The following is a 23694-nucleotide window of genomic DNA, read 5'->3' as shown; positions in this document are numbered from 1 at the left end:
AAGTAATTGCAGTCTTGGTATTCATATTGGGAGCATTTTTGAGTAAAGCAGAGAACCTCTTGTAAAATAGCAAAAAGTTATGTGTTAATTGAGCTTGTCTTGTGTGAAAGTAAGAAACTTTTTTCTAGTTCTAAAGACGGAATTATAAAGGCTTCTGTACAGGATAAATCGCTTGTTGACCCATCCCTGTAGACCACAGTAACGTCATCTGGGGCCTCCGAAAGCATTGAAAGTGTCCTTTGCTTCAATGTGGTTTGGTATAAAGTCGATTTTTTCACAATTCTAGGTACTGGTGTAGAAATATTTGCGAAGTAGAATGTCCAAAGCGCAGCTGGAGATTCATATGGGAGTGCGAAGTTTGCGGGAATTATATTTGTATTAGCCATTATTACCTTATGCACACTAAAAAACGTCCTACGACGGATAGTTGCAACGAGTGGGTGATTATGATGTCGTGCAAGAAGGCGAATGAAATGTCGGAGAGTTTCCCGTTCACGTAGAATTGGTATTGTGAGGGCGTGAGCTTCTGCAACAACCAAGGAACTTGCTGCGGCTCTTGGTACTCCCAAGCAGATTCGTAGGCTGCGGGATATCAGATGTCTGTCGTGTTTCAGGAGTCAGGGAGAGCCCACATAACACTGGAAGTGAACACGAAAGGGACTGTGTAACAAATGCTCCATGGAGAGTTAAAAGTGCTTTTGAAAAGCCACTCCATCTGGTTCCAGAGCAGCACCGTAAGATATTGACGCATGGCGCTACCTTTCTTTTTAAATATTTTACATGGGCTGTCCAAGGCACATTTCGGTCAATGTACACCCCAAGGAAACGATAAACCTTCATCAAAGGCAAAGGTTTCTCGCCAAGCGTGAGGTCAAAGTTATTGAGTCTTCGTCGTGTAAATGGAAGGACCTCAGATTTCTCAGTAAAGATCGACATACCTTGTTCAATGAGAAATTGTTCAATTATTAAAAGTGAAGTCTGGAGACGAGTCTGAATTACACAGGGATTAACATATGATGACCAAATAGATAAGTCATTAGCATAGATGGAAATTGATACATTATCTGGTAATAGACAAAGGAGTTCTGTCAATACAAGGTTAAATAATGTGGGACTTAATACGCTTCCTTGAGGAACTCCTTGTGAACCAGTATTTTGATGTAAAACCGTTGGGCGTCTGTGCGTACGTCGATCATGGAGGAAATCACTCATCCAGTTCACTGGGTGGTCACCTACTTCTAGTCGCTAAAGCTGTTCGATAACATGGCAGCGACTAACAGCGTCAAATGCCCGGTGAATGTCTAGAAACACTGCTACTGTGATTTTGTGAATGCTGCGCTCGTGTTCTACACAGGTCATGAGATCGAGCACAGAATTCATAGCTGACATATTCTGCCTAAAACCGGTCATTTGGAAAGGCAATATTCCACTGGAATCTAACCACCAATTTACCGTATTTGCACGAATATAACGCGACCACGAATATAACGCGAGGGCAGTTTTTGATGCCCCCAAAAAGAAAAAAAAAATATTATTACTATTATAACGCGAACCGATGCCGCGTCAATTTCTCGCACTCGGGGGCATAGCAGAAGTGAAAAGTCAATGGAAATAGAAGAAATATCAGTTTATGTTTTGACTGCACTTATCCTCACTGCTCAGGTCCTTCCGTTTACAATCCACTTGGCGACTACGCAGGTATGCAGCAGCACGGCAGCTGCTTGTCCGGTAGTTCTTTCTTCTTCCATGGGAGCTCCTCGGCAGCCCACAATCCAAACAAGGCGCAGGAAGCAGAAGCACCAACACACAAACACCAGACCACTCTGGAGCAGAAACTAAACAATGCGCAGGCAGAGAAAAGACAGCTGAACCCGATACACGATCACACTTCTTGTTCTGGTCCCTCTTCGTAAACAAATGCCTCGTGTTGCATGGTTGCGTAAACGCGGTCGGTGGTCTTGGCTTGGCTGGTGTTGACTTGACTTGGCCCGGCTTGGCTTGGCTCGAATTGGCCAATGCCCGCATTCCCGCATGGCGCGCGCGCGTGCGGCGTGCGCGCGCGCGTTGTAAAAACACAGAAGCGATAAAAATGCTTTTTTATGTTTTCTATTCGCCCCTTCACGTGGCCGAATGGCTAGAAAATGCCCCTCCACACCCACTTCTTTTTCCATTGGACCTTTTGCGTTGAGCCGGAGGGATGACTTTCTCCTCTGGCTTTCTCCAGACTCGCGCGCCCCGTGGTTGAACTCGATTCCGAATATAACGCGAGGTGCGTTCAGGAGCACGTAATTTCGAAAAAAAACTCGCGTTATATTCGTGCAAATACGGTAGTCGCTGTAGGACCATATGTTCCATCGTCTTCATCAGCGCGCTGGTGAGGCTCACTGGACGAAAAGATGAGATACAGAGGGGATTTTCCAGGTTTTAAAACACCCACTAAAATTGCTTCTTTCCAGGCCAGGGGTATACAACCACTTGCCCAGCATTGGTTATACATATCCAGTAAAAAAATATGAAAGCCGTTTACAACTCCCTGTAACGCCGAATTAGAGCGCAGCTCTTGAGGAGGGGAAGGCACGGGGGGGGGGGGGGTCACGTGAACTCAAGGGGGGGGGAGGAGAAATTTTTCCGCTAAATTTAGCGGGAAAAATTTTCCGCTAAATTTAGCGGGGAAACTTTTCCGCTAGATTTACCGGGGAAATATTTCCGCTAGATTTAGCGGGAAAAATTTTCCGCTAAATTTAGCGGGGAAAATTTTCCTCTAAATTTAGCGGGGAAATTTACCCATCAGGCACCGCGCGGTTACGCCGCCGGCGACGCCGACGCCGCTCAAGCCGGAAACGGGCGCCTAAGAGCTGCGCTCTAAAAGGACATAGCGTGATTCCCAATATTCGTTAGTGCAACCGGAGTGATACTATCAGGTCCTGGGGCACTTTTTCGCCGGAGCTTTCTCAATGCCCATTTGAGTTCACTTTTGTTAAATGGCAGATTCATCATATGGCTGTAGGCTGTTGATAGCCGCGGGGATGGGGTTTTCTGAGCCGTGTTTGCTATGGCTGTAGATACGTGTTGCGTCACAGCTCTTCAAAATTCTTTGGCTATATTCATATCGCTGGCACCTCGATGAAGTGTCAGCGCGCGCAATGGTTGGCGTTGTAACTCAGGCGATTTTAATGAGCGAACTATGCGCCATGCTTGCATTGTCGGAGTGTTCGGTGATATTGAATGCCAAAGACTCTTTCATCGGCGTTTTCCCAAATATTCGAGCTCGTGCTTTGTTTTCGTCTGAATTCGTCTGGCTTTCGTTTGATCTTCAAATATTCCGGTCCTTCGAGCTTTTCGTTCCGTCTGACGGCGTTCAGCACGCAATTTCCGGTATTCAGGATCTACCCCTAGATGTCCCCAAGGGACTTTTAATCTTTGTGATGATTTCTCAAGGTTAAGTTTTATCCCAGAAACTAAATCTAGTGTCTTTAAATTTGTCATTGTATCAGCGTTCAGTGCACGCAACTTGGACCAGTCAGTTAAAACTGCATGTCTATGTTTTACAAAGGGATGTAATTTGGTGTGACTTCATTATATAGATAGGTACATGATCGCTTCCCCTGGTGTCGCAATCGGTATACCAATTGTCTTGAGCCGCCAAGCCTGCAGAGCAAATGGTCAAGTCTAAGCAACTCGTATCGGAGATCCGTCGTTTAGAACGCAAAGGTCGTTTGAAGTGAGCATACAGTCTAACATTGATCCCCTCTTTGATGTATGAGAGCTGCCCCAGGTTGGACTATGCACATTGAAGTCTCCACACAGCATGTAAGGTGCATCCAAAGAAGCAATGAGGCCTTCTAGGCGTTGTAAGTCTGTTCTGCTTCCTGGGCCCGTTTGCTCGAAGCTGGTTAGCTAACCGCGGTTAACCGGATTTCCCTACGAGGGCGAATTTGGGTTCACGTGACCGGCAGAGTAAGGACGGCGGGGAAACATGGCGGTGCCCCGGTGAGTGAGCGCCGCTCGCTTTGGAACTAATACGTCGTAGTAGCTGCAGTAGCGGGCGTGTTAGTCAGCAATGAATGGTGCAGGAGGTTTTCGCGTTGCCTTACCTCACTTAAAACGCAAAACATAAGCAATGACCTCGCCGCATTTTTTAGATAGACTTTCGACTCTGGCCATTCCTATGCCTAAATGAACGCGATAGTTGGCGGCATGGCAACTTCTTTGGAAAGTGGATTGCCTTGACTCAATCGGCCGGGTATTGATAGCACACAAAAGCAGAGAGCGTTCCCATAGACCTTTCGCTAAATTTCAAAAGCACCGAGGTGCATGCTAGGAGTGTAGTTACACGCGCTGCACCTGCTGGCATCTGCAGTCATAACTGTTCTGAAGCAAAAAGCCTAAAACAAATTTTGCCGTGCACGCGCGTTCGTCAAAGATTTATTATGATTATTTACTTCAAATCTTTTACAATTGGAAGGCCAGCGCGCGCGGATCGTAGAATTACAGTTCCAGTGTTCTTCTCGGTGTTCAGGAAATTTACTAATAGGTCAATTTTCAGTGGAGCCGAATTGCAGGTTTTTCAATTTATGACGGTGTTATATACAGTTCTTCCATGCTGGCCAGCCATGCTGCCGGTGTACCGCCCGCCTTTCACTGCCCACTTCTTTCTCATCGTTTCTAGGACTCAACTTCGTCGTCCTCTTTCGAACTCGGAAGGAAATTTCAACGAGGCTTTTCTTCACTTCATACAGCCAAACATTTAGAAGATTTCCAAACAAGGGTTAATTTAGTTTTACCTTGCCGATTATTTGTACCACGAGCAATAAAAATTGTTTCTTAAGCTCAAATGTATGCCGCGCTGCGTCGCGAAAAGAAGGCAGCGCGCCTTTTTCGGCCCCCCCCCCCCCCCCCCCCCCCCCCCCTTTCGGGAACCTTTCCACGGAAGCCACGTATATTTGCTACAGCCAGTAGGTGACACCAGCTACAACCCCATATTAAAACACGGAGCTATCGCTCATCCAGCCCTCGTCAAACTTGGCTAGGTACTTGTAGGTACCTAGAAGGGAAGGGCGGTTAACTTTTAACCGCGGTTAAAGTTAACCGGCTTCGAGCAAACGGGCCCTGGTGGAATATATATATATATATATAGCATTATTAAGTACCAGGCCACGAATGCGTACCTTACAAGCAACAAATTCTCCAGAACTATCAGTGTCGCTCACAACATCTATTTATTAAAGATCGGATCTTATACCTAACATTACTCTTGAGGAACGGAGTTGAGCGTTCGAGGGATACAGCAAGTAATCAGGCAGGCGAAATTGTACGGATACGTGGCCTTCACAGATAGCTAAAACTGGGAATTTGTAGCGACTGACAAAATCCTTGAAATCACAGCGTTTTTTACAGTAAGTGGCGCGCATTCCATTGTAATAAAAAAGAAGTGGCGTATACCTGAGATAGATGAGTCATTGAATGCCGTTGAGAAGTGGTTCCATGGCCAACAGAGCTTTTCGGGTATTCTTAGATAATTTATTTTATGAGTTCCACCATGAGAGGTAGGAACATGTGAAGGATGCCTTTCGCGCTGCTTTCTTGATTTGAATGGGCAGACTCAGTATGATGCGCGGCTTTAGAACTAGTACGGCGTCGATTGTACACATGGGAAGGTGCTTCGTCTTGGGTATCTGCAGCTGCTTTTGTATTTTGTGATATGACGCTGAAAGCTCCTTGCCCTGTCTTGTAACCTGTCAGTGTTGTGTTGATGTCGCTTGGAATTCCTTGCAGAACATCGGAAAAGGTAGGCCGTGATGTTTAATTTTGCGTGGTCATTCTGTCGCTTGCCTTGATAACATCCAGATTAGGAGCTGGAGCTTTCCGAGGAGTATAGTCTGCCATAAAAATAAGCTCAATTTTCTTAGCAGCAAGCGCCGCCTGTTTTCGTATACAGCCTGCATAGGTTGATACATGGCGCGAGCCGCAGTTTGCGCATTGCGATTCACGTGGTGTCGGGCATTCTTTGTGGTGATGAGGACCTGCGCAGATCTTGCTGCGACGGGAGCTTCGGCAGTCGCGAGCTAGATGGCCACATCGTTGGCAGTTGTAACATTAAGTTGGTGCCTCGCAGTGTTCTTGCACAGGGAAACTGAAATTCTAGTTTGATTCGTGAAGGTAGGTCTTCACGGAATTTAAGGATTACTGTTGTCAGTGGATATTTCGTTACGGGGCCATCTTCCTGTCGTGTGAACTTTATTTGTCGTTGTGCAGAAATGACTACGTCGTCTCGTAGGTATTCACCTAGTTTATCATCACCGTAGTCGAGTGGCACACCCCAAATTTTCCCGAGATTTTTCGAGTACGACTGTGGTACAGCGACACCCACCTTGATTCCCGCGAGGACGTTTAGTTTTAGCAAATTATTCGCTGCTTCAGCGGACGCCAGAGTGAGAGTTAGTCCTCCATTTTTGTCAATGCGTTGAGACAGGACTTTCTTTTGGGATGTTGCAACGATTTCTTGCGCCAACCTATTAGGGTTGACCTTCCAGAATGACTGGGATGGATCATTGAGCTTGAACAACACTGGAATGCCAGCCTTGCGAGTCTTCTTGTAAATCACCTGAGTGAAAGGTGCCTCCTCATCGGTGATGGACTGCTGATGTTCCATAGTTTCAGCAGGTGGCTCTTGACATTCATCAGCGCGCCGTTTTCTCGGAGGCATGTCACTTGTTTGAGCAAGGCTTGAACCCGAGTCAAGGGATACTGCGGTTGGTACTACCACAAGTTGGGAGGTCCGTATACAATGGACCTTTTGTAGAAATACGCGGTGCGCATGCGCGGAGTATTTGATGCGCCTGGGTTCGAGAGTATCTAGTTCTAAACAATCCGCCATCTTGCTTTTCTCGCCTTTGCGCGCCTTGGAGACCATCGAGACTCAAGTTTTGATGTTGAAGAACAAGGTGAACACGATCGAGTCATCGTACTGACGACGCCCGTTCTAGATTACGACGTGCACCGCAATCATGCCGGTGAACTGTGTAGCCTTCGGCTATCGGAACTATTATCACTTGTGTGCTAAGCCTCATCCCGTTAAAGCTGTATCCACACGACGGACCGGGCCGCGGACCGATTGATCACGTGATGCGCGGCCCGCGGGCCGCCCGGCTGCAATGAGCATCCACACGGCGGACCAAAAGAGCAGACGACAGTGTGAACGGGCCGGTCTAACCCTCGACCTCACAGCTCCACCAAATGCATGGAGCGAGCTGCTTTGAGGCTGTTTGTAAGGAGCCAAGATGGAGGTTGAACGAAAAAGAAGTTTGGCCGCGGTGGCCCTGGCGTTGACCATTGAGGACGAGCAGGACTTAAGTGAACCGAAACGGGCATGCATCTATTAAACAAAGATGAAAGAGCGTGTTGGTGGAAATACGGGAGTCAAAGAAAGAATAAAAACACTTAAGGACAAGGACAGACAGCACAGTTCTTTCAACTAGCAACACACATTTACTGGTGTCTCCTTCAATAGTGCTATCTTCCTAACGTTTGAGACTAAAGAGGAAGATGCGGAAATTAATATATTTATATACACCCGGAAAAAAACACAAATTTACACCCAATACACTGGAAGATAAATAAATCAGAAAGAAAGAAAAAAGAAAAAGAAAAACACTATTGACAAATTGAGATAGAGCGCCCTTTGGCTAATCCAGCTCTGGTTTCAGGTAGTTGATCTCATTTCTGGACAAGGCGAGAGAAGGGGCAGCGATGTTGTGATCGTCATGGGCTATCTTGTATGCCTTAATGATCTCTCTCCCGAGCTTGTTCTTATGTCTCCCAATCGTGCAGGTGTCCTGGAACCGGGCTTCACAGTTCGTACAGAGGCGTTGATGAACCACTATTGGGTGAAAAGTGTCGTCCGAAGCACGAGAGACCTCGAGGACGTGCTCTCGTAGGCGCGTGTTAAGGCAACGACCTGTCTGTCCAATGTATCGGTCGCCACAGGAGAGAGGGATGGAGTATACCACCCCCTCTTCACAGGGAACGGTCTGATGAGCGTGTTTGATAGAACATCTTTTGAAGGATTCGTTATTGTTCACGCGCCTGCACAGTTGTTTCAGGCGCAACTTGCACGAGAAGACAACCGAAACGTTGAAGCGCGCTGCAATTGCCTTCAGTCTGTGCGCCGAGTTGTGCACATAGGGAATGCAGATAACGCGTGAAGGCTTACTACGTGGAGCACGGGGCCTTTGGGTGGTTAGAATTAACTGAACAAGAATGGTGCTCAGTAGACCTTGCGGATAACCTGCTCTGAGGAGACGTTCTTGTTGTTTTGCAATGCTGAAGCTTGCAAAGTGAGAACATGATTTGGTGCGAGAAGATGACAGGAGAGACCGGATGATTCCATGTTTTACCAGTTTAGAATGGGAACTGCAGAATGGTAGAATAGGTTTCCGAGATCGTTGTTGGAAGGCCCAACAAAATGCCGGTCGGAAGAAGATGCAGACGAAGATCGAGATACTGGAGACCATCGCCTGAGCTGTCTTCCCTTGTGAAATTCAGGCCTGAAAACGAAGAAGTGAAGGCTTGAACTACAGAATCAGAAGAAACTGAGATCGGGTGAATGACTAAATAATCATCCACGTAACGAAAAACATGGAAGACAAGTGCCAACTCTTCAAGGCGTGCTTCAATCTCCCTATCCACATACGTTAGAAATATTTCGCTGAGGACTGGGGCAAGGCAGGAGCCTATGCAGACACCTTTTTTTTGCCTGAGAATTTCCTTTCCATGTTCGACGAGTGTTGATTGTAGATATAGGGCCAAAAGGTCTAGGAAACCCCGTTCAGATACCCCAGATGAGTTCTGAAAGTCGCATGGGCCATGTTCGTGGATGGCACTTGACACAGAATCCATAAGAAATGCGGGATCTAATCGGTAATATAGTTCCTCAATGTCTAACGAAAACATGGTAAAGGCCTCGGGAGTAGAATGGAGGTCATGAAGTCGAGATACAAGTTCTGTGGAGTTGGCAACTCTGAAAGGTTGGTTGAGACTGATCGATGACAGATGCTTTTTGCAGAAAAAAACCAAGAGGCTTCTGCCAACATTCCTTTTCTGAAATGATGCTTCTTAAGGGAACTCCTTCTTTATGGGTTTTTGCCGTGAAAAACACAGTTAGGTATTGCTTGGAAGGAGCCCCAATGGCAGCTTTAAGAGCCGGGAAATTAAGGGAGCAGCAAAGTTGCTTTGCCTTTGAACGGAGAGACCCTGAAGGCCTGGTCTTCAGAGTATCAAAATTCTTTTTCAATGCCTGGCTCACCTTCTGCCCATAGGAACCTTCATCTAAGATGACAAAAACACCTGTTTTATCTGATTCCAGTAGTTTCAGGTGACTTCTTTGCAATTCTTCGACTGTAGCCCGGATCGGAACTTTGCCCGTAGGGGGAGGAGCATGGGCGCAGGAAGATCGGACTCCAGCATCAAGAAAAGCTTGCCGGTCTTGTTCTGGAATGTGAGTCGCAACATAATGGACTGAAGTTAGTTGGTCGACCCTTGTAGTCGGAAGGTTCGGGGAAAACTTGGGACCCTTGGAAAGGAGATCCAAGGTGCCAGAACTTAGTTGATGATCACATAGAACGACCGGAGGCTCCAATTTCGTTTGGGGGGTCTTATGGTGAAAAGTGGTCACACCGGTGACAACCTTCTTCCATGAAGATTCGAGAAGATTGGACGCAGCCTTTTGGAGGAACCGGAAAGATGGGTGGGTTCCATAACCTGGACCAAAGATGATGGTCATCTGTTGTGGGAGGATCGTTTCCATAAGGCGTAACTGTCGTGACACCTCCTTCCTTGAAATTTGCATGAGTCTGTAGTTTGAAGCCCAGTTGTGGCAACAGAAACCCAGCATAGCTTCCACTCCAGGGTGAGGAATGCCTTTGCGGATGTGAAGCCCAAGGGAACGTAGCCTGAGGCGAAGAAGGGCCATGCTTGAGAAGAAGCTTGCTGCTTGAAAAAACCTTACAGGGTCGATTTCACACGGTTTGAAGGTGGGACATGGACAAGACATAGAAAGCTCAAAAATATAAGAGACAAAGATGAAAGAGCGTGTTGGTGGAAATACGGGAGTCAAAGAAATAATAAAAACACTTAAGGACAAGGACAGACAGCACAGTTCTTTCAACTAGCAACACACATTTACTGGTGTCTCCTTCAATAGTGCTATCTTCCTAACGTTTGAGACTAAAGAGGAAGATGCGGAAATTAATATATTTATATACACCCGGAAAAAAACACAAATTTACACCCAATACACTGGAAGATAAATAATTCAGAAAGAAAGAAAAAAGAAAAAGAAAAACACTATTGACAAATTGAGATAGAGCGCCCTTTGGCTAATCCAGCTCTGGTTTCAGGTAGTTGATCTCATTTCTGGACAAGGCGAGAGAAGGGGCAGCGATGTTGTGATCGTCATGGGCTATCTTGTATGCCTCAATGATCTCTCTCCCGAGCTTGTTCTTATGTCTCCCAATCGTGCAGGTGTCCTGGAACCGGGCTTCACAGTTCGTACAGAGGCGTTGATGAACCACTATTGGGTGAAAAGTGTCGTCCGAAGCACGAGAGACCTCGAGGACGTGCTCTCGTAGGCGCGTGTTAAGGCAACGACCTGTCTGTCCAATGTATCGGTCGCCACAGGAGAGAGGGATGGAGTATACCACCCCCTCTTCACAGGGAACGGTCTGATGAGCGTGTACTTGCACGAGCGCAACTCGTGCAGTTGCGCCTGAAACAACTGTGCAGGCGCGTGAACAATAACGAATCCTTCAAAAGATGTTCTATCAAACACGCTCATCAGACCGTTCCCTGTGAAGAGGGGGTGGTATACTCCATCCCTCTCTCCTGTGGCGACCGATACATTGGACAGACAGGTCGTTGCCTTAACACGCGCCTACGAGAGCACGTCCTCGAGGTCTCTCGTGCTTCGGACGACACTTTTCACCCAATAGTGGTTCATCAACGCCTCTGTACGAACTGTGAAGCCCGGTTCCAGGACACCTGCACGATTGGGAGACATAAGAACAAGCTCGGGAGAGAGATCATTGAGGCATACAAGATAGCCCATGACGATCACAACATCGCTGCCCCTTCTCTCGCCTTGTCCAGAAATGAGATCAACTACCTGAAACCAGAGCTGGATTAGCCAAAGGGCGCTCTATCTCAATTTGTCAATAGTGTTTTTCTTTTTCTTTTTTTCTTTCTTTCTGAATTATTTATCTTCCAGTGTATTGGGTGTAAATTTGTGTTTTTTTCCGGGTGTATATAAATATATTAATTTCCGCATCTTCCTCTTTAGTCTCAAACGTTAGGAAGATAGCACTATTGAAGGAGACACCAGTAAATGTGTGTTGCTAGTTGAAAGAACTGTGCTGTCTGTCCTTGTCCTTAAGTGTTTTTATTCTTTCTTTGACTCCCGTATGCATCTATTGTCCCACAGAGCGGGGAATTGCTCCACGAGCGCGATGAAGTAAAAAAGTTGCATCGTCGCACAACAAAAGGTTCGTCTTCTTCGTCTTGAACAGTTGGCGCCAAAAGAAGACGACGTTTGATTTGGATTCCAATCCAAACAAAAGTCAGCTTGTTGCCAGACTTAGCACTTCAATTATACTAAAAACGCCGCGGTCCGCCGCCAAGGTCCGGGCGAGAAAAGCGCTTGGCATTTCTCACAAGCGCGGGCCGCGGACCGCCGGCGGACCTCGAAAAGCGGTGACGTAAGATCACGTGATGCGCGGCCCGCGGACCAAAACAGCAATTTGGTCCGTCGTGTGGATACACCTTAAGATTCGTGCCGTCAGAGAGTTGACAAGTCCGACCCCTCGAAGAACTGGAAGCCGAGTCAGCTGTCCAGACTATGTAGCGCCCATTTTATTACAGGTAAGTTGACTTGTAATTTTTGCAAGCGATAGAGCTTTGCGAAGTGCGGCGATGATCACAGCCGGCGTTAGACAAGGCACACCCGGACAATGTCCCTACACTGTTTAGCTACTCGCGTCCACGGCCGTCAGCCCTCGGTCGGTTTCAACGCTGGTCCTCCAGATCATCAACCCAAGGTGAGAACCTTTTGTTGGCAATCAGGTCAGCTGAACACAAAAAAAAAACAAGGACACGAAGGAAAGAACTGGACAAAGACAACGCTGACTATCAACTGAATTTTACTTTGTCTTCTTCCCGGCCTAGGCCCTTTTTTTCTTTCTTTTTCTTCGTCTAACGGCAGAATAAACACTTATAAAAACCTTTTAGCCTAGTAATGATAATAATAATAATAATATTTATTTTGGTTCAGGAGAACCGCGGTGCCGCAGAAAGGCAAGTAGCCCATACCAGGAAGGCCTGCGGCGCCGCATCTAAGGACGATGGGATGAGATTGTGTACAGATGACAGAGAGGTGCTGGCGATGTTGAAATTCAACGGGGTGTGGCAGACCGCAATCTTCTCCTTTTTCTTCGATGGCCAAGGCCTCAAGCACTTCACGCGCGAAGGAGTTCTTGTTCCTATGAAGGACGGTTATGCTGGTGAGCTCGGCATCGCATCCACAGATCCGGCATTGAGCTGAGAAATGTCCTGCTGGGCCCGTTTGCTCGAAGCGCTAACCGCGGCTAAAGTTAGCCGAAGTACCTAGGAGAGGGATTTTTTTTAAATCACGTTATTGGCTCGGTAGGGATGCGGGGAAACATGGCGGTGCCCCAGTGAGTGAGCGCCGCTCGCTTTGGATCTAATATGTCGTTGTAGCTGCAATATCGGGCGCGTTAGTCAGCAACGAATGGTGCAGGAGGCTTTCGCTTTGCTTTACCTCACTTAAACCGCAAAGCATAGGCAATGACATCGCCGCATTTTTTAGATAGTCTTTCGATTCTGGTTATTCCTAAGCCTAAATGAACGCGATAATTGTCCGCATGGCAACGTCTTTGGAAAGCGAATTGTTGATAGCACACAAAAGCAGACAGCGTCCCAACAGACATTTTTTTATCCAAGCACCGAGGTGCATGCTACGACTGTAGTTGCACGCGTCGCACGTGCTGACGTCTGGAGTAGTAACCGTTGTAAAGCAAAAAGTATAAAACAAATTTTGCCTCGCACGCGCGTTCGTTAAAGCCTTATTATGATTTTTTACTTCGAATCTTTTATAACAGGAAGGCCAGCGCGCGTGGACCGTAGAATTACACTTCCGCAGCGTTCTCTTCGCGAAGCTTGTATAATTTAGAAGAAAGTCTGTTGGGACGCTGTCTGCTTTTGTGTGCTATCAGTACCCGGCCGATTGAGTCGCCATGCCGACAATTATCGCTTTCATTTAGGCTTAGGAATGCCCAGAATCGAAACACTATCTAAAAAATGCGGCGATGTCATTGCCCATGCTTTGCGGTTTAAGTGAGGTGAGGCAAAGCTAAAGCCTCCTGCACCATTCGTTGCTGACTAACGCGCCCGATGTTGCAACTACAACGACATAGTATTTCCTAAGCGAGCGGCGCTGACTCACTGGAGCGCCGCCATGTTTCCCCGCATCCCTACCGAGTCAGTCACGTGATTTCAAAATCCCTCTCCTAGGTACTGCGGCTAACTTTAGCCGCGGTTAGTGCTTAGAGCAAACGGGCCCTGATGTGCTTCTCACCGAGGCTGCGTGCTCCCTTGCTCTATCATTTATACATCGGCCAGTTTGGACGATGTATAAATGCGAGCAGCGAAAGAATTCTAAGAGCAGCAAAAAGAAAATGAACCGGTAGCACACAAGAAGCCTAATGTGGACGTTGTTTTCTCTACAAATACTCTCCAACCCAGTGCGCCTCAGGTTCGTCCATCGCCCCATAGGTGGCAGCACATATTCGCCGAAAGGTCCATTGTTGAGGAGGCCTGTTCATACGGTACAGGGCCAGCGGGGCTGATGGCAGACGTCATCGCCACAGCGGTCGGTAGTGGTTGACCAATTAACTGTCACTAATGAGAATAAATACTGAAAAACTTGCAGAATGGTAGAAAGAACAGGTTGCTTCGATCTCACAATTCAGAGAGGATATTTAAACTTTTACTTCCCCTGCTGGTGCAAGCACGTGCATTGCCAAGCTTCTATAAGGAGTATTCACTGCGCGCCATATTCGTGGGTGATGTCTAGAGCGCATGCTCTGAACGAGCCCACATTAATAGGCTGCGAAGACCGGCAATTTTGAGGGTGCGAAATCCACGTTACAAATGGAAGCTCGCCATTAGCACGCGCTCATCAGTCGTGCACACAGCTATGACCGCGAGTGATTACTTCCTATACGCTATGAAAATTAAAACATAACCGCGTGGGTAGCACGTGTACTGCCATAGTGAGGAAAACAGAAGTGCCCCTAGCGAGTTTCTCACCGCGAATAGTCACGGAAAGTTGCGACAAGCAAACAGCACGCGTCGTTTGCCTCACAGATGTCTCGGAGTCTTATGGCGTAAGTAGATGTAATCGTTTCTGACGTAACGTGACGTAAGAAAGCGGGGCTGTGTGAACAAGCCCTTGCTATATATGGTGTACTATCTGGGAGGTGTGCCGACCGCATCAGCCTCTCTATGGGAGCTGGGTGTTGTGTTGCCTAGAGCCACTGAATGAGCTGCGCTTAGAGTATCGGCACTCCGTTCCCTGACATTGTTGTGGGCGCCGCCATTTTGGGGCTTGTGCAGAGCAGAAACAACTGCCGATCGTCTTGATTCAGAACTGCGACTTCCTCAGCATTATATTCTGTCTTAGGAAGCTCTTGTAATATTGGTTTGCTCTGTCGCAAACTGTGTAAACATTTGTGGAGGACGGAAAAGCGTTTCCTGTGATTTCAGATAGAGCTTCAGATAACTGGAAGCCACGATTTAAAGCCACAATATGGCCAAGTGTCGTTACTCTGAAGCGTAGCTTATTTAGTGGCACTAGTGTTGCCCAATAGACCGATCTCACAGCCAGTTTTGTTACGTCGCCGCTGCCGCCATGCATCGTGGGAGATGTAGTCTTTCTGCACGCGCGACAACCCCGCTGAGGGCCTGCGCGAGCAGAGCACGAGGCGGTATACGAGCTGCCTCGTGAACTGGCGCCTGCCTCCTATGAACTAGAGGGATGGCGGCGTCGCGCATGCGTGGAACGCTTAGTGGGATCGGTCTATTCTGCCGCAGGGGCTTGGGGCGGCGCTGCCATTCACAGCAGGGTCGGTAGGCCTACCGGCTTGGGGCGCGTTTGTATCTATTTGTTTTGCGTTGTGCGTGAAGCGATACGATATTGTGTGGCTGCCAGCTGTGCCGAAGAGACAATGGACTCGCAACAATGTCAAATATTGCGAATAAAAAGAGAAAGCGGCGGTGTTTTCTGCCGGGGAGAAACACTCCGCGTATCAAACGCCGAGCGGCGCCTCTCTCTTCGTAGAATGGAATTGCCTGATTCCAATAAAAAAAAGAAATTCTACTGCGTCACGCGACTGCTTTTTTTTTTTTTCTGAAGACAAAAAACAAAACTGATGCAGAAACAGCCTTTCCACTCTGGTGAAGAAGAAAGAGCAGCGGAGCTGTACTACGTGCCGCCATGTATGAACGACGGCGGCAACCAGACAACCGGCACGCCGGTTTACTGGTTGCCGCCGTCGTTCATAGATGGCGGTAGCTGTCCAGAGGGGTGCGTCGAGATTTATTTGTCCACGGACACAAAACTGGGGAAAATAGCCCTTAACAGCTCCGCTGTAAAAGAAATAAGTCTAAGCAGAATGTGTGACCTGCGTGACATGTCAGAGAAAACAAATTTTTCAAAGGGGGATGGCTCTTCAATAAAGACATCAATTAAAGTTGCTTCATTTTTCTTGCCAGTCTTGGCGTTTATTTTGATATGATGCATGCTCACCGGATGAAATCAATTCAGACATTTCCTGGTCCATAAGATTTGGCTGAGAGTGCAGAAGTCAATAAAAAAAATCCAGAACAAAAAATATGTATTTAAATATCCGCAAAATATGCAGCTTCTGAAAACATAATTAAAATAGCTTTGACACTACAGTGGAGAGGACAGCATCGTATATTATATTATACTCCAACTTCGCTTTCTTGTTGCTTGTATCTAAGCTAAAGTTGACAATTATTCGTTTATAACAACAAAAGGTAAACAAAATTAAAGACTGACCGCTTCCAAACGGCATTTTCGCTTTGAATGTATACACTTCTGCAGCTCGCCCAAGTCGCGTTTTTCAAAAGGGTGTGATATAGGATAGAACTTAATCTTTTTCACAACCCAGCAGATACGAACAAACGAAGAATACGACCAACTTCACGCCGAATAAAGCATATCGGTTCCGACCGCCAGGTCTCAGTCAGCCATCGTATGGCCGTGCTGTGCGCCATGCACGGCGCCCTCACAAACGTGCTTGCACATTGCGACACACTCAAGGTCGCCGGACGACGCACCTCCCTTCCCATTCTAGCACACGCTACCCTTGCATCACAAAGAATGCCGGGAATGTAGGTACACGCGCTGCACGCGCTGGCGTTCGGAGCAGAGAGAGTTTGAAAGCAAAAACCTAGAACTAATGACACTTTGCACGTGCGTTCCTCAACAACTTATATTTATTATTTACTTCGAGTGTTTTATACAGGGAATGCCAGTGCGTGCAGCACGCGTTTATCTACGTTCCCAACATTCTCCTTGGTGCTTCGGTAATTTAGCAAAGAATGGGTCTGAGCAGTCTGAGACGCTGTATGTATGACGTAGTGATCCCATGACCACGCGCAATAGTACCTCGACGCCGTACGCCTTACTTTCGCTTTCAAGAGGTGACCGCTGCCGATGCAGCTAGCTATTCCCGAGTCACTCTGTATACCAGCCAATTTATTCTTACGTAGCATCTAGCTACAGGAATCGCTAGGCCAAAGAAAATAGCACTCTCTCTTAGTGCTAGAGTGACTCCAATAGCTTGTGTAGCGTTCGCTTGATACATCTCGGCTATTCACCGGCCCAACATCGTTTATGTGTTTTCAAATTGCACGGCGAATTGCTGCTCTAGCACGAGCGCGTACTCTATACTGAAATCTCACTTGTGATGGACTAGCCTACCATATCTCTATTTAATTATAAGTGCGAGCGAAGCGGAAAACTGGAGCGCAGTGTTTTTTTTGCCATGCACTGTCGTCACACTATGCCGTATACCTTTCGCAGCGTACCACTGAATATTTTTCTTGGCAAGAATAAGTTGGAATGACCACCAGCATGGCGTTACTTGCAAGCCATTTATTGGTGGCGTGTGCGCGAACTACAGGGGGCGCTTCGCTAGCTATCATCATCATCGTTTGTGACGTAACATGTGGGACAGATTGGGACAGACCGCGCAGATCTTGGATCCCTCGATTCGTCAACTAGCTTCATGGGCTGTTTGGGTAACGCGCGGCAAAGCGTTTCACCCGTCGTGTTTATTTGGTGAAGTGATATTTGTAGTAGAACATGTTACCAAAGTTTGAAACCGCCCGTGGCACAGGTATTTGTGCCAACAAACACGTTTGTCGCGGAGGTGTCGAAGCCCTCGGATGGTGGTGTGCTGTTCTCTACCCCAGTACAAAAAGCTGGATGATGAAAAGAGAATGTCTAGCGTTTTATCTCACTACAACATCCACCACGGCAAATAGGGTGTACTAGAGCCACTAAATGAGCTGCGCTTAGAGTATCGGCATTGTGATTCCTGACATTGTTGTGGGCGCCGCCATTTTGGCGCTTGTGCAGAGCAGACGCAACTTTCGATCGTCATGATTCAAAAGCGCGACTTCCAGAGCATTAGATTCGCTGTTAGGAAGCTCTTGTAATAATTCCCTGCTCTGCCGCGAACTGTTTTAACATTTGGGGAGAACGGAAAAGCGTTTCCTGCGGTTTCAGGTAAAGCTTCAGATAACTGGCAACCATGATTTTAAGCTACAATATGGACGAGTGTCGTTACTCTCAAGTGTAGCTCAGAACCGAGTCGACATCTATGACACTACAGCAGCCTCCACAGATACGAAAAAAAACAAAAAAAAAACAAGAATCAGAAAGGCTGTAAATAACCTTGACGCACGCCGCGCAAGCTGTAATGTGAAGCTCCAAGGTTCTTTTCGAACATTTTAAAGCTTTTTTTTTTTTCTTTTAATACAAAAAGCAACTTCAAGGCACTGCTCTTCATTAGAAATATCACTCACAAAAACGTTATATACGTTTCTTGAATAACGAAACAGTTTAACAAGTAAATAGCTTAAAAGAAAAAAAAAACTGTATATGGTTCACATATTTGAAGAAATCGGAGACGACGGACCCGTCGTCTCCGGTTTTTCCAAATATGTGTAACATAAACCAGCTCGCCTGTTTACTTACTCTTTATTCAATCGGCTTGTTTTCTTCTAAGCTCGGTGTGTATTTAACACGAGGCCCACTGAGTAGATTTTTGACGTCATCTTCCTCCCTCAAGCTCGGGGCACAGATTAGGCTCGTCTGAATGCCATCTGAATTACCTGCACAACCTGCACCTGCTGCACCGGTGCAGAAAAGTGTAGGGCAGTCTACTTGCGGTTGTGCATGGACACGACCAGAAGCACACCGCCCCACACATTTCTGCACGGGGGCAGGAAGCGCAGGTCAATCGAACGAGCCTGCTACATACGGCTGCAGCGTTCGGCAGGGACCCGTGCCTCACTGATTGAACACGAGCTGAGTACACTACTTCAAGGACACGAACAAATCACGTTGCATTTGTTCCCGCCGCTACCGCCGGATTACCGCTGGTCAGTGTTCCCTCCGCAATGCACAAATATTCCGAAATTGATGCGTGTGTTGCGCCGACGTCTGTGAGGGTCGGTGCGTGCTGCTCCACCTCAAAGACAAGATACACTGAACAAACACACACACAAACACACACACACGCGCACACACACAAAGGTTGATCCAAAGAGGCCCAGCAATCGAGTGCCGGGCCTTGCCTGCCGTCTTTCTCTTCCACAAGCCCACACGTCACATATCTCAATGCCACTACATTTCCATGTGCATCAATCTAAAAATGTTGATTTCCATGTTGATCCGCGGAGCGATTCGATTCTGTCCCTGGTACGTGCTGGTGTTTATTTCGCGCATGCTCAATCACCGCGCGCGTTTGCGTTGTGGGAACCTGGGGGTCAGGAGCGGAGCGCGTATAGATTTTGTTTCCCACTGACTCCCACAATGCATAACGTGGTATTACGCCGCGATGAGGAGCTTCGAGTTTTGGATTAAGTGCCATGATGTTGAATGGTATACCAAGGCTGGCACGTTTGAAAACTATATCTTGCTAGTTCAGTCGGGTTGAGTCTTCTATGATGATCAAGAAAAGCATGTTACCCGTCCCCTGTATAAACGGTTGTTTGCATTTGCATTCAGGTGTTCGAGAATACCATTCCCCCAAGTGCGGATCTGGTGCATCGAGATGCCCTGTTGTCATACATTTCGGGACTTTTGAAGAACGCCGATCTGACTCCAACCACGTGCGAGGTGCTGGAGGAGAAAGACGTATATTCCAGTGCCGAGGAGGTGACCCGTGAGTATTTAAACACTGTATTTCGCTAACTCACTTTTCTAATAAAGTCTGTGTGCTCAATAGGTTATCCAGATATAATCAAGGCAGGCAATCTGCCGCCAAACAATAAAGATAAAACGAAGGTGCTCTCAAACGAGCGCCGAAATGGCCTTTCTTGTTATAAATGCGTAGAACTTTATGGGGCCCGCTGTTAGCGCTTTTGTGACATCTAGCCTCGATGGCGACGTCAAGCTAATGACGTCACGGTGTCAGGGTGACGATACCAACGATGTTCAGATGAAATCACAACGTGACGCTGTGATGTCAGAGTGTCACATGACGTGACCTGGCATCCCGTCATGTGATGTAACGTCGCGTAACACATTGGAATCGGGTAACACCATGACGTGCATCGGGTCGCCACGTGACACTGCGACCAACGTTACTAGGTTAGCTCAGTCGGGGGAACTGCCTCTAAACGCTGCTTGCACGAGCAGCTTCCCCCTCTTCCCCAACGGCTGGACTCCCGGCGCTCGACGCGCCCCTGTTTTGGGGGGACGGCTGCTATGGTAACTGCAGCGTACTCTATAGAATACGTATGTTTTGAAGCACAGCGTCTAGATGAGCGCTTCGTCGTCAAAGAGGATAGAAGCGTAGGAGAGGGCATGACAACAGCCGTGTAGCCTCCACAAGCCATGCTCACTTGACGCCTCGCCTCTTTCTCATTTTCCTCCTTACTGTCCTCACTTACCACGCCAACGTGACCACATCACGTGACCGTTGCTAGCCTTCGTCTAGCTATGGGGTACTAGAATACACCATAGGCTAGCCTTCGATCTGATAAAACCTACCGGACGGAGCACGCGCAAGCCTGCAAGGAGTCCTACAATCAGCCATCGATCCCCGCAGGGGGCACCTGTGAAAGCAGGTGTTTGGAGAGTGGCGTCTCCACGGACCCCGAGCCTCGCAGGGGGCGCCTGCACCTTAGGTGCTAGGTGCTTGGTGAGGTCACCACGGACCCCAGCCACGTGGGCCACCATACTCGCACGCAGGGGGCACCTACTTTATAGTAGGTGCTTGGTGAGTGGCGTCACTACGAACCCCAAGCCATGTGGGTTCGCCCACCCACGTCTGGCTGTGCGTGGCGTACCCGTGTCCGGGGAAAAGGGAATCCTTGTGGTTGAGCTGAGCCCGGGGTACGTTTGGACCCTTCGGGGCCCCCCGGGCAAGGCAATACACCGCTTCGGCCCCTGCTTCTCGTAGGCGGGTGTCCTGGCTTGGCCCGACCAGGATGATTCAGTCAGTCGCCTCTTCTACCCTCTTCTTTCTTCTTTCACTTTTCCTTTTACCTCCTTTTTCTTTCTTTCCCTCTACACTCTCTTCCTTCCTTTTTCACCTTCTTGGACGGCAAGGGCTAACCTTGGGTGGCGACAGATACCTTTCTTGAACCACACTTGGTTATAGTTACTGCGGAACACTGGTAGAGTAGCATACCCAGCCCAGCCATACTTGCTATGGGGTGCTACCTACCCCCTTGTTGGGCTCGGTGGTGGGCGGTGCGCCACGGTTTCTGAAAACCTCCCCATCTTTTGGGTTCCAAGCGAAACCAACTTGATCGGCCTCCCAAAAAAGTCCGCACCGAAGTTTTAATCTCAGACAAGACTCCAGGTAACCAATTCAAGTACCCAAAGTTTTTGGTCATTCATTCCGAGAGTGAAAAACAGCTGTCAAAATTATCGCCTTTCCTCGTTGCGAAAGTACTTGAAAGTGTTGTGGGCAAAAGCTTCAAAGCCAAAAAAAATGTCTACTGGCGATCTTCTGGTAGAAATTGAGACCAGCGAGCAGAGTGCGGCCCTTCTTGCACTGCGTTTAGTGTCCGACCATAAGGTGTCGGTCACGCCACATCGCACACTGAATACGATTCAGGGAGTTATCTCTGAGGAGGACCTTTTAGAGTCAACAGACGACGAAATTGCTGAAGGTCTTTCTGACCAAGGGGTCGTGGCCGCAAGGCGTATCTGCATGCGACAAGACGGGCAGGAATTAAGAACAAAGCACATCGTATTAACCTTTGAAGCCACCACACTTCCTGAAGATGAAAATAATCCCTGGAGAAGGGGAACAAGAGGGACAAGGGACAAACACAAATCTCCAAACACAGCTAGGTGACTGGTGAGCGACCGAAAAAATCCGCCTGGTCCGGGTATCGAACCCGGGACCAGCTCGCTTGCCCCTTTGCATTTAATTGCATTATAATTATAACACTTCCTGAAGCCGTCAAGGCTGGATACCTCCACTGTAGGGTTCTACCATATATCCGTAACCCCCGGAGATGTTTTCAATGTCAGAAATATGGACATGGCTCCCAGAATTGCCGTGGGAAAGCCACATGTGCAAAATGCAGCAAAACCTACCACAAGACAGATTCCTGCACAAACAGTGCACAGTGCGCAAACTGCAATGAGGCCCACCCAGCGTACTCCAGATCATGTAGGGTATGGAAAGATGAAAAAGAAGTTCTGACACTAAAAGTAAAAGAAAACTTGACATACCAAGAGGCACGTTGCCGTTTCGCTTTCTTGCGAAAGGGCGGCTATGCGCAGGTGGTGCAGCGGGGACATGCACCACAGAAGGTTGCAGTGGCTACCCAAACGTCCTTTTCGGACTATCGGAAGCCGCAGCAGTCCCCCACGCCCAAGCTGAAAATTCAGCTGCCCGGGCGTCCAGTAACGGCTGGGGATCCTACTGCCTCCTCCAGCCAGACGACCACCCCTCCCGCTCTCACGGGGCAGCAGTCTGTCCCAGCTAGTGGCGAGGGAGCAGAGACAGCATCCCCTTCACAGGATGGGTCGGCAACGGCCAAGCCTGTCCGTAGCCCGCGATCCCCTTCAAGGGAGAGGGGCCCATGCCTTCACGAGAGGACATCCACATCCAAGGAGCGGCACGGTTCCTGCGCCACTCCAGCACCCAAAGGGCAGGAACAGGAAGTCTCCGACACCTCCCTGCCTGGCACCTCCACCGCCTCTTTGGCTGGAGGTGGTCGTGGCCGACGCCTGGTACCTCGGGGCCAGAGTCTTTCCACACCTTTTGGAAAGGTCTCGCCACAAGAGTCAGAACCTATGGATGAAAGTACCCAGGCCTCCTCTCATGCGTCTGACACAGAAGACATGGAGTGGAAGACTCCCAAGGCCTGCCATAAAAGTAAAAAACAAATAATACCTCCAAAGTAACAATCTCCCACTCATGGCTGCAACATTTCTTCAATGGAATTGCAGGGGATTGCTTACTAACCTTGACGACGTTGAGTATCTTCTGCAGGAACATAAACCTGCAGCCCTGTGTTTACAAGAAACACATTTAAATGCCTCACATACCAACTTCCTCCGAAATTTTACTGTCTTCCGGAAGGACCGCCTAAATGCTTCCATTTCATCTGGAGGAGTAGCGATAGTAGCCCCAAGGCTGGCTGCTTGCACGGCCATACCCTTACGCACTCCTTTAGAAGCAGTGGCCGTGCGAGTTCTAGTACATAAAGCCATTTCTGTTTGTTCACTATATTTATCACCCTCACAAGCTATAACAAGTGCGGAACTTCACTCTCTTTTAGATCAACTTCCAAAGCCCTTTCTTTTGATGGGGGATTTTAATGCCCACAACACCCTTTTGGGTGGGAATCGAACTGATGTTCGTAAGAAAATAATCGAATCAGTTTTAATTTCTCGAAGCCTTTGCCTTTTTAATACTGGTACTTCAACTTATTTTAGCACGTCATCCTTATCATCGACCTCCATCGACCTCTCCATTCGTAGTGCCTCGTTGCTGCCTGACTTCTCATAGAGTGTAAATCAGAATCCCTATGGTAGCGATCACTTTCCCATTGTTTTAAAAAGCACAGTCTCTTTTAAGTCATTATAAACTTGAACTCCGCGTTGGAAGTTGGAAAAGGCTGACTGGGCCACTTTTAAAAAGGAGTCAGAGTTTCATCCAGATACATCAGCTAGCTTAGATGTTAATGAAGCCTGTGAAGTTCTGACTAATGTAATTGTCCAAGCAGCACAGCGCCCTATTCCAGAAACGTCAGGACGCTTACCATCAAAACCAAAGCCTTGGTGGAATGAGGAGTGTAGCCTAGCTCGTAAGCGGCAAAACTGTGAATGGACAA

The 23694-nt window shown here is 47.9% G+C and overlaps 1 protein-coding gene and 1 pseudogene across 1 annotated transcript in view; both read left to right on the top strand.

Moving 5' to 3' along the window:
• LOC115331738 overlaps positions 1–23694 on the top strand; it is a 46223-nt gene that overhangs the window by 18497 nt on the left and 4032 nt on the right. Inside the window, exon 2 of the mRNA XM_029993972.3 lies at positions 19397–19553. Within this exon, the coding sequence (XP_029849832.3) occupies positions 19397–19553 (157 nt within the window). The remainder of the gene's footprint in view (positions 1–19396; positions 19554–23694) is intronic.
• Positions 1298–3007, top strand: LOC120842130 (annotated as a pseudogene).

The sequence above is a fragment of the Ixodes scapularis genome, unplaced genomic scaffold (genome assembly GCF_016920785.2).
Source record: "Ixodes scapularis isolate PalLabHiFi unplaced genomic scaffold, ASM1692078v2 PGA_scaffold6__148_contigs__length_123643588, whole genome shotgun sequence".
In the NCBI taxonomy this organism is placed as follows: domain Eukaryota; kingdom Metazoa; phylum Arthropoda; class Arachnida; order Ixodida; family Ixodidae; genus Ixodes; species Ixodes scapularis.
The sequence above is the reverse complement of the archived record's forward strand: the minus strand, read 5'-3'. Positions and strand labels throughout refer to the sequence as shown.